Here is a 13,510-nt window from a genome sequence, read left to right on the forward strand (position 1 = left end):
TGAAGTCCGGAAATAAACCGGAAGTGACATTTTTTGTGCTTGGACTACCTAGTTACTTCTTTGGCGCCCCCATGTGTTCAGGAAGGATATCCTCTTTCAGTTAATGACAATACTGTACTCAAGTAAAAGGACTGGTAAGAAGTAGAAAGTGTGGGTAAATGACAACAGTAGGTAATATGTGTTTTCAAAAACACTTTTATTTCATGGATAAAAGAATATTATGCATAGATAATATAGAATAGCGGAGTTTTTTATATTTCTTTGTTGACTATTATTGCACACTGCAGGTATATTTCTAATTGGTGTTAAAACTTGACACAGATGCTGATGATGTATCTTCACCTCATTATTCTCTTTGGTTACATACAATAAATGGAGTGATCTGGATTTGACAATGAAAATTGTTTTCCTAACATGTGCAAGGTATGCACAGTACTGAACAGTACTGGAAGGCATCTGACCAACAGATAAGGTTTCCCCATATACGCTGGAATTCTCCCACAGCAAGTGGCACTCGGCAATAAATGCAAAAGCATCTTACACAGAAGGCTTAGTCGGAGGTTACAAAAAAAAAGACAATTGGTAGCCAGCTAATATTAAGCGTAACCCTGCTGAAGAAAACCAAAACAAATTTTAAAAAAAAACAGCAAAGACCAGCATGACTTTGTTGTGTTTTTGTGTTTGTCTTACTGGTGTCACCAGCCACTACTAGGCAGTGACAGAAGGTTTGGCCGTTCGAATCTTGGCTGATTTTGCTGCTGATCTTGCTGGTCACCAGCACAAAAGCACAATAAAATGCTGCTCGATACCATTTAAGCTGGGAACCATGCTGGACATGAAAAAAGATTGGAGTGAAGCTCCAAAATGCTCACTCTGGGGAGCAGTATCGGCCAGTAAAAAGGACACTCATGGACGGGTTGTGCCGAATGAAGAAGAGGAAGGGGTGGTCAGCGATGAATCTGGGTGTTATCGGAGCACAACGCAACATCATGATGGCAACGGAAGCAGCGGCAGCCTCGGTTCCCTCCTCATTCACCTCTACAAAAGCCTTGTGGACGAATTTTGACAATACCAGATCGTTTTCAGGGGACATGCCTGAAAACAGAGATGTGGTTTAGGCTTGGGTTCAATCCATCATTGCACAAAGGATGTCGGGTCTGCAAAGCCCTATGAAGACAAAATGCCTCCAAAGTTTCAATTTGGGCAAGTCCAACTGACAATTTCAAATAGTACCTCATGACACCGATGTTTAAGTTTCAAACATGACTATAAAGGACTGTGATTGTAATTACGCCATATTTGCCTACCAGAAAAATCACTCCTTCCCATGTCGAAGGCCTCCACCATTCCCATGCTGATCAAGACATTCTTCATGTCATAGTTCTCCTCCATCTTGAATCGAGGCAGGCCAACCTGGACTTCGATGTCATCCATCATATCAGGACGGGTCCACTCATTGAAGTTATCATAGGTCAGACTGTTTTCTAACTGTGGTGAACGTGAAATCAAATTGAAATGAAATGAAACGAAGCGAACAATGTTGTGTATTTGTGTGTCTTACCGCACTAAGACCAGTTGAATCGTCGTTTATATCATTGGGTAGAAAGATGAGCATGCTGAGCTCCTTCCCTACGTAAGGCATCTCCAAGATCTGCTCAACAGAAGTTGCTCATTCAATTTTTTTTTTTTGTACTTGATTTGTTTTGTCTGTGTTGTTTTCGGGATGTGGAGGTCGTAATACCTGGCAGTTGATTTCGGAAATGAAGGTGAGGCGGAATTTGGATTTCTGGTGCATCATCTTGACTGATTTAGTTGCATTCTAAAAATAACAGCAATGAAAATTGTAAGTTATCACATAGTAAGAATAATTTTTTTTGGAAAAACTTTGTTTTCTTCTTTGTACATAAACACTGTAACTAAATATAAGTGTCCTTTTGCTGAATTAGCCTTTTTTTTATTTATTTTTTTTTTTTTTGCTCATGAGTTGCCGCCCAGGTTGTGAGTGACAAGTTCAAACAACTCAGAGCAAAGTTCGCCCTCATTTTTGTTCCACCTATGAATCATTACTTAGTTACATCAGACTAAATGAGGTTTGTCCACATGGGCGCGCCTACAATTAAGCAATGTGAAATTTCACACGTCTGAACCCAACAATGCTACTTTGTGAAGTTGCAATTCAGATAAAGGGCTGTATTTTGTGGCCTTGTGTATCTGAGACAGACTATTCAAAAAGATCTACCTCAGACTTTAAACAAAACGTGTAGTGGTGTGTCTCACAACCAGGAAACCATGAAGGAAAAGAAAACATTCTAGCTCACAAAGGTTTCAACCAACATTAAAAGTTCCCATTGTTCTGCAGAATGTGAGTCAGTATTTCGTCCGCAAGTCGTGCCTCTGCAATATTACCTTGCTGACCCTAAATTTAGCATCCTGTGTTAGGTTCTCCTTAAATTGTTTGTCCCAGTTGCCTTTAAAGTAGATGGCATTGACCAGCACCAGCCTGGTCAAGCTGTCCAGCACACCCCGGGCCAGTATGTCCTTAATTTTACCTGGTAAGCAACAGAAGCACAATGAGAAGAAGTGGCACTAAATAAGCTCAACACTGTGTACTACTCTTTTTTTTTTTTCAGGGGAAAAAAAGTAGAAAGTATGTCTGTGTATGTGCGTGTTGACTCCACCTTGGGTCTCCTTCTCTACCCATTGGTTGACATTGATCCTGGCTGCCTCGGAGCTGCTGATAAAGTCCACTGTCTCCAGCTCTGCATTGTAGAGACGCCTTGTTTCTGTTAGAAAATGCTGAAACCGATAAATAAATAAATATATATATATATATATATATATATTTTTTTTTTTAATAATCATGATGACCATGGATGTAAAATGGCGATTTTATTTGGCACACTTCCAAACTCTATCGAGCTCCAGTAAAAGGGCCTGTATCAAAAGGATGTGTCACAGAAGAGCTCTTATCTAACCGTATGTGTTTTATAATTTGTGAAGGTAGCCAGTAGTGCCTTAGAATAGGTGTGGGCAAAGTACGGCCCGGGGGCCAGATGCGGCCTGTTAAAGGTTTTAAACCGGCCCGCAGAACTTGAAAAGAATTAAATGAATAAACCTTGTTAATGTTTTATTTTCTAAATAATGTGGTTTTGTTCACTTTCATTTCATTTTTTTTTTCTCCGATGAGGTGAGGTTACCAAAACACTCCATCCATCTGCTCCTGGTCCGGCCCCTCTGTCATTTTTTAGAACCCATTGAGGCCCGCCAATCAAAAAAACCTTAGAGCGACCCTGAGGTGTTGTGACTATTTTGCCCATCCTAAACACATCTTAACACCTTTCAGTATGATGCAGTCTAGTTCGGTTTTAATGGGTAAGCCGTGTAAAAATGAATTTGATCATATTGACAGCGTTTGCCAATGACGTTTCATTTAGCTTAATGTAAGTGAAATATCCCAAATTGGTAGTGTTAATTAAAATTGTCATCAAGCATTGTATTCTTTGGAAAGGTAGACATGTGTAGGTTGGTTTTCAACATAATAGAACAGGAAAGTATGGACGGCTGTCACCGCCCTCTTTCTTCATTCATGAACACAATATGTTTAAAATTTCAATGTGTGACTCTCATTCCCTTTCACGCATCCCTGCATAAACGAAACCTGATTTCTTCAGAAAGGCGTTGTATGCTGCGACACAAACCTGAACAAACTTGTAAGTCTGCTCCCCGTACAGTCTGTTGGCAACACTGAGTTGATACGGTGTATCTGGTTTGTTGAGCTCAGCAATCAGTTCGGCAAAGCTGGCGTGAACTTTATCTTGGCTCTTTGTTTGCAGACACTGAGGACCAACAGAGCAATCAATTAGACAGTAATGAGACTGATTGTTGACTTAATCACTGAATAGCTACGTATCAATGTTGACCTGCTAATATTATTAAACTCGACAAATAGAGATGAAAAGATAGAAAACCTTTACACAGATACAAGCACATGCCACCACCAAGTTGTTACTTTTGTTGTTTTGTTATTTCAGCCCTCATATGCATGATGGAATGTTTTAGCAAGTATTATATATGTGAGTTAGACCTCTTTGCACAGTACATACAAAAGGATTACAAGATTTAAAGGAGAAATGGGCATTTAACAAAAAAAAACAATGAGGAAAACCATCAATTAGCAAAACAATGTTGCCCATGAATGTTGTTAAACTGCCTATAGCGGGTCCAAATCCCTCCAAAAACTCTTGTCATGTAGTTCCAAGCAGCCACACCAAGAAGAAACCATAAAAGAAAAAGATAGCACCTCATTCGTTTGCATTGCACAACAATCATGAGGTGTGGAGCCCATTAACAGCCAAAGTTTCAGCGTTTAGCAACGAAATTGCTCCCTTATGTAATATTGACCAGTACGTCCCTATCTCGACTGACTCACCCTGCTTCAACCAACACCACCCGAGAGAGCTGTTAGTAAAGTGTTCCACATGCTTGCAATATTCTAGTTGCTATGTACAAGTATGTTACCACCTTTGGCAGAAACATGGACTGGACTTGTTGCTGCATTTGCATTTGCATTGGCATTGGCACTGCCTTTCGCTCAGAGAATGCGAGAACCTGCGGGGCGCAAGTGGGATTGTTCATTGAGTTAGACATCAAGATTTGTGCACGATATGGCAATTCAATCCTTCCGCAGAGGTGTGAGGTGTTTAATTCCTCAAGGCAAGTTTGTTATCCTGAGAATAGAAGCCACAAAAATATTTTGTGCCATTCTGTTGCATAACAAATATTCATTGATTGAACTATTGGTGCATGAATGGTCCAGATGCTGTGGGATTTCATTTGATTTTTCTTCGTGTTGGACTTTTTTTTTGCTCTTTTCACAAGAGATAAGACTGGTTACTTAATCTATGATGGCGGCAGTTACAATATTCATACAGTATAACATCTCATAACAGAGCACATTAGGTGCGACTGCACAACATAATGGGATACAGTGCAAGATTTACCTTATTTTATTTTTACAAAAGTCTTTTTAACTCTACGTGTCTCAGTGCATTTCAATGCATGAGATTTTTGGTGCAGTTTACATTCTATTTTTTTTTTTAAATTAAGGGAAATGAGAATTGCTTTTTGAATGTTATGAAGTCCACTTTGCACGCAACTGTTGAGCAGACAAATGTTCAAAACAAGTTGTGTAACATTCAGCTTCTATTTCTACATCCATTGCTATTTTTTTTACAACACTGCCAACTTCGACCACAAATAAAAACAAATTTATAAATTAATGAAAAGTGTCAAGTATCTGTGTGCCAAATGTTTGGTCTGGTGAGCATATGTTTATTAGAGACTGAGTGCATTTCAAAACGTTCATTGACACACACGCCTTACCCTCTGCCCATGCATTTCAGCTGCTTTCAGACAACTTAACAGAACTGAATGCTAATTTCTAATTTCTAAACACAATTTGAAGACATGCACACACAGGCAACACACAGTGCAATCAGAAGCTCTGACCTATCGAGGTGTGGCTCTGTATTGCCAATCCTTTCGTGACATTACACTTAGTGTTTGCAGAATCTAGTTTCACCGACATTCCAACTGCCTCTACTGAATAGATTAGCCTGTTGTTTTAAGGACGGAGCCAAGCTGCTGTTGACACATTGCCAATTGTGAAAAATGGCATCAGCAAATTGGGGCCTATTGGGACAGTGAAACTTGACAAATTTTTGGCAAACCATCCTTTATCATACAAATCAAGAGGACCAATGCAAGTAATTGCTAATATTAATTTATTCTAAAATAGCACAATCCTATGTAACAAAGAAAAGAGGGAACAGGGCAAAGTGATTATTCATAGATAACAACGCATGATTGTGTGCGTGAGCGCGCCCGCCTCCACTACCTCTGACATCTGTGTGGCTGTGTTGCCCCCTGCCCCCAGCATCACCATGGCCAGGGCTGAAGAGACGCTAAAGGGGGAAAAGAAGACATTTGCAGTCTTGTCATTATCGCCCAATGCTTTCAGCAAATTGAGAGAGAAGATGGTGTTGGCCTTTGATAGAGGGGTAGATGATGCCATTGTGCCTGAAAGAAAGAAAGAAACAAAAGGGCAGAAAATAAACCATTAATGAAATATTTTTGTTGTGCAGATGCAAATTGCAATAGTCTAGACTCCAGACCTGCACCTGAGATAAACTTTAACTGGTAGCACGCACCATCATTTCATTCATAGCAGAATACAACTTTTGAAAAAAGTTTTAAAAAATTGCAAGATTTGAACAAATGAACAATACAAAAATCAAAGGAGTTCAAACTCAAGGATGGACCTCGGGGATTGCAGTTCTTGTTTCACAATCATGCAAAGGTTAACAGAAACTGACAACTTCTGCTTTTTTTTTATTTATTTTTTGCATTGCTTAGATTTGTAGAAAAAATATTTGTTGGCATAAGCTGGCCATTTCCCAGTGGTATCGTATTATTTTTTCTCAGCGTTGTAAATTTACCTGCATATTTTCCAGTGGTATTGTATTATTTTTTTCCAGCGTTTTAAATTTACCTGCACATTTAGCCGTATCTTACTTTTGATGCCTTTTTGGAAATCAACCAACTTCCTGGATAAAATTCTATCTACAGTATTGTAGCTGTTTGTATATAAATAATAGAACGGTTGCTGTGAATAAAGTAGAGAGGAGTTCAGAAGTATATGAATAACTTACTGACAGACGCGTTTCCTCAAGCATTCAGTAAACGCAAAGACAGGAGAGTGTCAAGTGTGATATTTTTTTTCCACACTGACACGCCCAGATACTGTCAACTAAAAGCAACTTCCGCGTTGATGACGTCATTGCATGGAAGCCGAAAGGAAACAATCCACGCATATTGCAGTTATCAACGATGAGAAATAATGTCAATGGGTGAGAGGAAACAACAAAAAATGAGTGAGAGATTTTTAATTCTTGTTTAATATGCGATATGACAGTGAAACCTACTTTGGTGGTTTTCAAACCTAATCGTAATGAAGAAATAAATTACACACTGGTTTTAAATCAAATGCATTTTAATTAAACGTTTGAATTATTATTATTATTATTATTATTATTATTATAAATGTAGTTTATTTATTTATTTATTTATTTATTTACAAAATGTTGAAAAACAGTTCTTTCTTCTTTACCATTAGGTACAACTTTGTGTTGGTGAATCCCAATGAAATTAATTTATGTTTGTGGTTATACAAAATGATAGAGAAGCTGAAGTGGTAAGGAATACTTTTGCAAGATAGGGTTTTGCAGATTACCTTTGAATAAGAATATATTAAAGACGTGATATATGAGGTATTATGATAAATGCAGTACATTTAGATACATGTAATGTACAAACATCAAATGTAGGTTGGATGTCATATCCTGTACTGATTTAAAATGACCAAATTGCTTGTGAAATGTCGCAAACAAGATTTAACGAGATTTAAGTAACTCAACAGACACAAATGACGGTAAAAGTTGAACATAAAAATTTATTAAATTCTTGCTACCACCATGTATGTTTGTTAGCAAAACATAAAACCACCAGAAAAAAAAATCCCAGAGACACTTCCCACCTTGTGACTGATGAATGTATGACACAATTACAATTATTGGTTATGGTCTTGAGAAAACATAATTTCTTCATCCCCAAATGGATGGATGGACACAAAGATACTTTATTCATCCTGTAAGGTGGAAATGTGAAATAAGAGAGATAAAGTTCTGTTTAATGAATTAATTGTATAAATACTCAGTTAAAGCTCACACAGGTGTGGTATATTGACCAGCAAACAAGATTGTCTTTGAGGGGTTATGTCGGATAAAGAAGAGGAAGGGGTGGTCAGCGACAAAGACGTTGGGGACTTTAGGTGAACCAATTGAGGTGATTTCCATAGTAATGACAGCGGTGGCTGCAGCAGCCTCTGTTCCTTCCTCATTTACCTCAACAAAAGCCTTATGGATGACTTTTGATAAAGCTATGTCATTGCCTGGAGACATGCCTAAAACAAAAACAAAACAATATGTCTATATACGGCACTCAATAATTATTTTTCTGTGCTACAGCAGCATTTAGTTTTGCATTGTTCTGCTTTTATCTTTTTTTTTTTGCATTTATTCCACACTTTGCTTAAATGTATATAAAAAATCTGAATTACTTTTCTGGTGAGTTCAGGAAAATTGCGTCAGTCATGAGTCATGCACTTACCAGAGAGGTCACTCTTATCGCCGTCAAAGGCATCCACCATGCCCATGCTCATAAGGATTTCCTCTAATTCGTAAGTGACCTCCAGCTTGAATCGAGGCAGGCCCACCTGGACCTCAACTTCCAACTCCATTTTATCAGAATCTGTCCACTTCCTAATTGCATCATAGGTGAGTTCCCGCTCCAGCTATCCGGGTGACAATTATGACACCAAATAAGTTATATTGTGCATGTTGTTTTTTCTTAATAAATATGTAATGTGTTTTACCTTCTCCAAGCCTGTTGTGTTATCCTCAATTTCATTCGGCAGGAAGATGAGCATGCTTACATCTTTCCCTTCATAAGGCATCTCTAGGACCTGTCCAGTTATTTACATTTTCATTGAAAGAAAAACTGATATTTCCATCTACATACAAAACGTGAAGAAGTTTCTGAGAAATATAAATTAATTGGCTTGATCATTGTTGGTGAGCAAGAAATGGATATTCAAAGACAAAAACATTACCTGGCAGTTTAACTCTGGGATGGCGTTGAAGTTGAATTTACTGTTCTGGTACATCATCATCACTTGCTTAGTGTCATTCTAAAGTCGAAATAAAAAGCGAAAATACATACGAGAAAAGTGCACATTTGAGACTTTCAAGTTCATTGAAAAAAATTTTTAACAGTAGTTAATAATTTTGATTATACACTAGAAAATATTAACTCCATGCAGAAAGACTGCAATTTAATTTAATTATAGTCGGATGGGAGCCACATGCGGCCCGTTAAACGTTTTAATCCGGCCTGCCCAACTTGAAAAAAATTAAATGAATAAACCTTGTTAATGTTTTATTTTCAAAATACTGTGGTTTTTCAAAGACATATACATTGTTGTAATGTTTTTGTTCACTTTCATTTAAAATTAAATGTACTTTTTTTCTCCGATGAGGTGAGGTTTACAAAACACGCCATCCTTCTGCTCCTGGTCCCGCCCTTTTGTCAAATTTTAGAACCCATTGTGGCCCGCCAATCAAAAGCTGTGCCCACCCCTGGTCTAAGGTCTAAGCAAACTTGCAAATGTTCGATTCAGTAAGCATATTCATGTTCCTCGTTGTTGTAAAATGATACCTTATTGATTCTAAATGGTGCTTCATGAGTCAAGTCTTCCTTGAACTGTTGATTCCATTTGCCTTTGAAATAGATGGCGTTGACCAGCACCATCTTTGTTTCCTTTTTCAACGTCTTCTTGATCAGTTCCTTGATTTTACCTGGTGAATGTTATTGACATTCATCATTACGTTTTGGATATGAGAGCGAGATCCAGATGCAGGCATGTTAAAAACAAGAACACAGCACCTTGTGTTTTCTCTTCCACCCATTTGTTGATGGTGACCTTGGCCACCTCTGTGTTATTCTTGAAATCCACAGACTCCAGTTCGGCATCGTAGTACTTCCTGGTTTCCTCGAGGAAGCTCTGGGAAGTATGATAAAGATAACGTGAAAATCTGCACAGAACAGTCAGATTCTCCCAATATTTTATTGCTAGCAGTTTTCCTACGGTTATACTGTAGCCTACAAAGAAAGAAGTGTGACTTTTATACGCAATACTTGATAACAAATTCAATAAAAATATTTTAGGTTACATTGGGTGGAAAATACAGCAAGCGGTTTGTGTTAATATTTCAAAAATAATTCTTTCTCCAAATGATAATAAGCAGAACACACACCTCAACAAACGTGTATGTTTGCTCCCCATACAGCCTGTTAGCAAGGCTGAGGGTATACCCGGCATTTGTCTTGTTGAATTCTGTCAAAAGTTTCTTAAAGTGAGCGTGGACGTCATCATCATCACCACAATCATCATCATCGTCGTGTTTCAGAACCTGTGAGCAAATAGAGGATCATGTCGAACATTGCGTAAGTTTGCATCCAAAGGTTGCGTGACCGGGAAAGAATATCAGCAATCATCTCAAAGTGTTTTGTTATTTTTTTTGCTGTCAGCCTGTCATGGACACTTTTGAAGTGTTTTGACTTTTTGATATGATGTAAAAAGTCAGCATTCTTGTCTACGTCTGTATTAAAACAGTTAAATGAGGTTAATGAATGATAGGTTTTCAATTAAATTTTCAGGTTCATGTGTGGATTTTGTTGGCTTATGTTGTGCGTGACAGTTTCTAGCTGAGGAAAAAAATGGCACATCTAAAATTGGCAAGAGCAGTGGAGGAAACTGAGCCAACATTTCGATTAGTTTACCAGATGATGTCGTCAATTTTGTCTCCCATTTGACATGACAAAAAGGCAAACTATATCTGGGTTCGGTTGGCAAGCCATCATGCACATTGACACACACACACACACACACGCAGATGACTGAAGATGTTCTTTTTGGTTTTCGTACCTTTTGTAGATATGATGGCAGCCTGCTGGGGTATTGTAGCCGCACCTGTTCTCGCGTCCTAAGTCGCATTGCCATTGGAGACTGCATCATCGTCTCTTCTTGATTTTCCTCCGTCGGTTGCTCTGCTTTAGTGAAGCGGAGGACCTGCAAACAGAATCAAAGTCGTATACAGTTGCAAGAAAACCTTGGAATGACCTGGAATTCTTTCATAAATTGGTCCTAAATTATGATTGGATTTTCATGTAAGTCAAAACAACAGACATACACTTCTAAAACTGTTTTCTTAAAACGACACACGCAAGTATTTTTGCTGCACAAACCATACACGTCACAGTATAGAGTGGAAAAGCTTAAGTTAAAAAAAAAAATCTATTGGAATTTTTTTTTTTCAATGTTACTGTATCTCTCGGCTGTGTGCGGCAACGCTGGAAGAACTGTCCAGTTGCCTCGATTCAACCTTTGCGGATAATCACATCTTTTATTTTATTTTTTAAATTTTTTTATTCAAACTGTGTACAATACAGTCCACACCTGTTTATTTCTTTCTGTTCCAATATGATTCATCACCCACACTAGTTGGTGCACATCCAATTTTAATTTGAGTGTGTATGTGCCTCAACAAGTTTGCTAATATGATGAACTGTTGTTTTGCACGAACGAGAGAGGATGTATGAGCCTCTTACCTCTGACATTTGTGTGAGCGTGTTAGCCTTGGCCCCCAGCATCACCATGGCCAAGGCTGAGGAGATGCTGAAGGGGGAGTAGAAGATGTTTTTCGCGGTGTGCTTCTCACTGAGCTTTTTAAACAAAGCCAAGGAGAACATTGTGTTGGCTTTGTTGGGAGGATTTGCCGATGCCATTGCGACTGATAGAAAGAAAAGACATTTCAATTAATTATTTAATTAATTTCACAAAATGACACGTTAAAATTCTGATTTGTATCAACACTTGAGTGTATAAAGTCCTTGCATGCAACTTTGTGCATACAGTTTTGATTTCTGATTAAAACACACAAATTAATTCATTTACTGCCATTGACGGCTAAAGACGTCAAAGGTCCACTTATTATTATTTTTTTACTCGGCTGGTAGTGAATGAGTTAAGGACAATGACAAACAACATAACATCACAAATCTTCATGAAAGGGACAATGATGTGAAAACATTACAAGGGGTTTACACAATTTAAATTCCATTTTATAAATCACTAGTTTAAGATGATAGAATTAAACTAATTAACTTCCTTTTCGTGAATGAAGAATTAAAGTTCAACCAAAAATTGCACTTGATTTCCCATTCACTACTCCAATGCACTAAACTCTAATCACTCACTCAACCCAAAAGTGTTATATCCCATACATTTGTATATCTATAGCTTGAAAAGGATGATATGCTGTACTTACAGAGAGTCTGCCACAAGACAACAAGTTATCAAGGAAAAACTTGCTGTGACTGACACTATTTGTAATGCTATTATACCCAGTCGCCACACCCAAATAGCTTTAGCTACTTCCAGACAGAGAACTTATTCACACCCAGCAGTGGAATGGGTTCGGTCTGTTACACAGTCAAAAACAGTAACAGGAAAAGTATATCGTATATACTAGTATATATAAAAGTATACTAGATATAATAATAATAATAGCAAATGCACAGTGCTGAATAAGCTGTATCATCTCAACTCAAATGGAAATCTAAATATATATATATATATTAAAAAAATCAATAAAATAATTAATATAGACCAGGGATTAATAAAGTTACCAAGTCATGAATAATTCAAATGCAATGATGCCGATACATTCTGGGGCAGGGCTTAGTGTACTAGGATCGGTCAAACCTTAGGTCACCTTTTAAATAAAAAATTTAACATTATCGTCTTAAATAATTTGACAATATATAATACTGAGACTTAAAAACTATTCAACATCTTTCTTAATGTGATCTTTGATGATGAATTACGAACACGTGGCAAATGGTACTCATTTCATTTCTAAGAATTCTTGATGGTCACTTGCAGCACTTTATTTTAAGTGAACCACAATTGGACAACCTTCTTGCTGAAAGAGTTTAAGGCTCCACTTATTTGTCTGCAGAATTTTTTTTGGCATCACTAGTCAGTTTCGATACAGAAGGATTTCTCTGCAGGGAATCAATTCTATCCCATCAGACGTGAGTCAGAAAAGTTCCAGGACTGGTGTCAAAGAGTTTCCCATCCTTGTCTGCCACGCCTATATGAACTTCTGGGATTATTCTTCCAATATCCACCACAACTCTATTGTTATGGCCATTTTGATTTAATCCATTTTTTAAATTAGACCCCTGAAAAATATAACCCCGGTTGTGTGAGACTGCTGCAGTACAAGCATGTTCTTATTGGACAGGAACTGTCAGATGCTCAGAGCATTATTGATCATCTGCCCCACACTAAAGGAGGCAACTTGTAAATTTGTAGCTTCTATTTAAAATAAATCGTTTGTGACTCCGGTGCTAGAACGTCTCTGACACTCCTTGTATAATAGTTTGTGAAATTATTTTCGGAGCTTTGGTGTGTTGCCAACTTTAACAGGTTTTACTGAAATGAATTTGAAGTGTGAGAAAACAGTCCTCAAAGTCCTGGGTGATACGTACGACAATTACGTTCGTCATGGAAGAGCTGGGATGTTTTTAGCTTCCAAGAATTCCACGTCCGAGTTATGGTTGACCTCAAAGGGCACGTGAAATCCTAAATGTATAAACTCATTATCATAGATTTCTCATTACATGAAGGCGCCTGCATTCTACAATTATTGACCCTCAATACCACAAATAATTTTCAAGTCAGAAGTCAAGAGAAAATAGCGTTGTTTTAAACATGATGGCTACAGTAATAATATACTGTTGCTTTTAGCGTGGTGACCTTTCGATT

General features: G+C 37.8%; 2 protein-coding genes across 3 annotated transcripts; both read right to left on the reverse strand.

The window, feature by feature from the left end:
• Positions 1 to 177: 177 nt before the first annotated feature.
• Positions 178 to 6,842, reverse strand: LOC148318273 (leukocyte elastase inhibitor-like). 2 transcript variants are annotated; one of them, XM_088283247.1, is made up of 10 exons: positions 6,711 to 6,842; positions 5,897 to 6,078; positions 4,522 to 4,608; positions 3,699 to 3,836; positions 2,679 to 2,796; positions 2,407 to 2,549; positions 1,742 to 1,819; positions 1,562 to 1,651; positions 1,308 to 1,488; positions 178 to 1,095 (listed from the first exon to the last, which is right to left on the reverse strand). In XM_088283247.1, the coding sequence occupies exons 2-10, from the start codon at positions 6,071 to 6,073 to the stop codon at positions 869 to 871; spliced, it is 1,239 nt and encodes a 412-aa protein (XP_088139373.1). In that variant the 5' UTR covers positions 6,074 to 6,078; positions 6,711 to 6,842; the 3' UTR covers positions 178 to 868. The 2 variants fall into 2 exon arrangements, with proteins under 2 accessions (XP_088139373.1, XP_088139374.1); XM_088283248.1 differs by lacking the exon at positions 4,522 to 4,608.
• Positions 6,843 to 7,526: 684 nt separating this feature from the next.
• Positions 7,527 to 12,099, reverse strand: LOC148318274 (leukocyte elastase inhibitor-like). The gene is made up of 10 exons (XM_088283036.1): positions 12,006 to 12,099; positions 11,287 to 11,468; positions 10,604 to 10,747; positions 9,933 to 10,088; positions 9,562 to 9,679; positions 9,334 to 9,473; positions 8,729 to 8,806; positions 8,492 to 8,581; positions 8,227 to 8,410; positions 7,527 to 8,020 (listed from the first exon to the last, which is right to left on the reverse strand). Exons 2-10 carry the CDS (start codon positions 11,461 to 11,463, stop codon positions 7,782 to 7,784), a joined length of 1,326 nt encoding a protein of 441 aa, XP_088139162.1. The 5' UTR covers positions 11,464 to 11,468; positions 12,006 to 12,099; the 3' UTR covers positions 7,527 to 7,781.
• Positions 12,100 to 13,510: the final 1,411 nt, after the last annotated feature.

Source organism: Idiotropiscis lumnitzeri, chromosome 19 (genome assembly GCF_059441095.1).
Source record: "Idiotropiscis lumnitzeri isolate Australia: NSW breed Sydney's pygmy pipehorse chromosome 19, RoL_Ilum_1.0, whole genome shotgun sequence".
In the NCBI taxonomy this organism is placed as follows: Eukaryota; Metazoa; Chordata; class Actinopteri; order Syngnathiformes; family Syngnathidae; genus Idiotropiscis; species Idiotropiscis lumnitzeri.

What these genes read in the sequence shown, in the direction of transcription:
- LOC148318273 (XM_088283247.1), bottom strand. Translation starts at nt 6,073, where the DNA reads ATGGCATCATCTACCCCTCTATCAAAGGCCAACACCATCTTCTCTCTC. An exon ending in GGTAGAGAAGGAGACCCAAG is followed by an intron (nt 2,550 to 2,678) that starts GTGGAGTCAACA and finishes GTTGCTTACCAG; the next exon opens with GTAAAATTAAGGACATACTG. An exon ending in TTTCCGAAATCAACTGCCAG is followed by an intron (nt 1,652 to 1,741) that starts GTATTACGACCT and finishes TCTGTTGAGCAG; the next exon opens with ATCTTGGAGATGCCTTACGT.
- LOC148318274 (XM_088283036.1), bottom strand. Translation starts at nt 11,463, where the DNA reads ATGGCATCGGCAAATCCTCCCAACAAAGCCAACACAATGTTCTCCTTG. An exon ending in CGCTCACACAAATGTCAGAG is followed by an intron (nt 10,748 to 11,286) that starts GTAAGAGGCTCA and finishes TTCTGTTTGCAG; the next exon opens with GTCCTCCGCTTCACTAAAGC. An exon ending in AAACATACACGTTTGTTGAG is followed by an intron (nt 9,680 to 9,932) that starts GTGTGTGTTCTG and finishes CATACTTCCCAG; the next exon opens with AGCTTCCTCGAGGAAACCAG.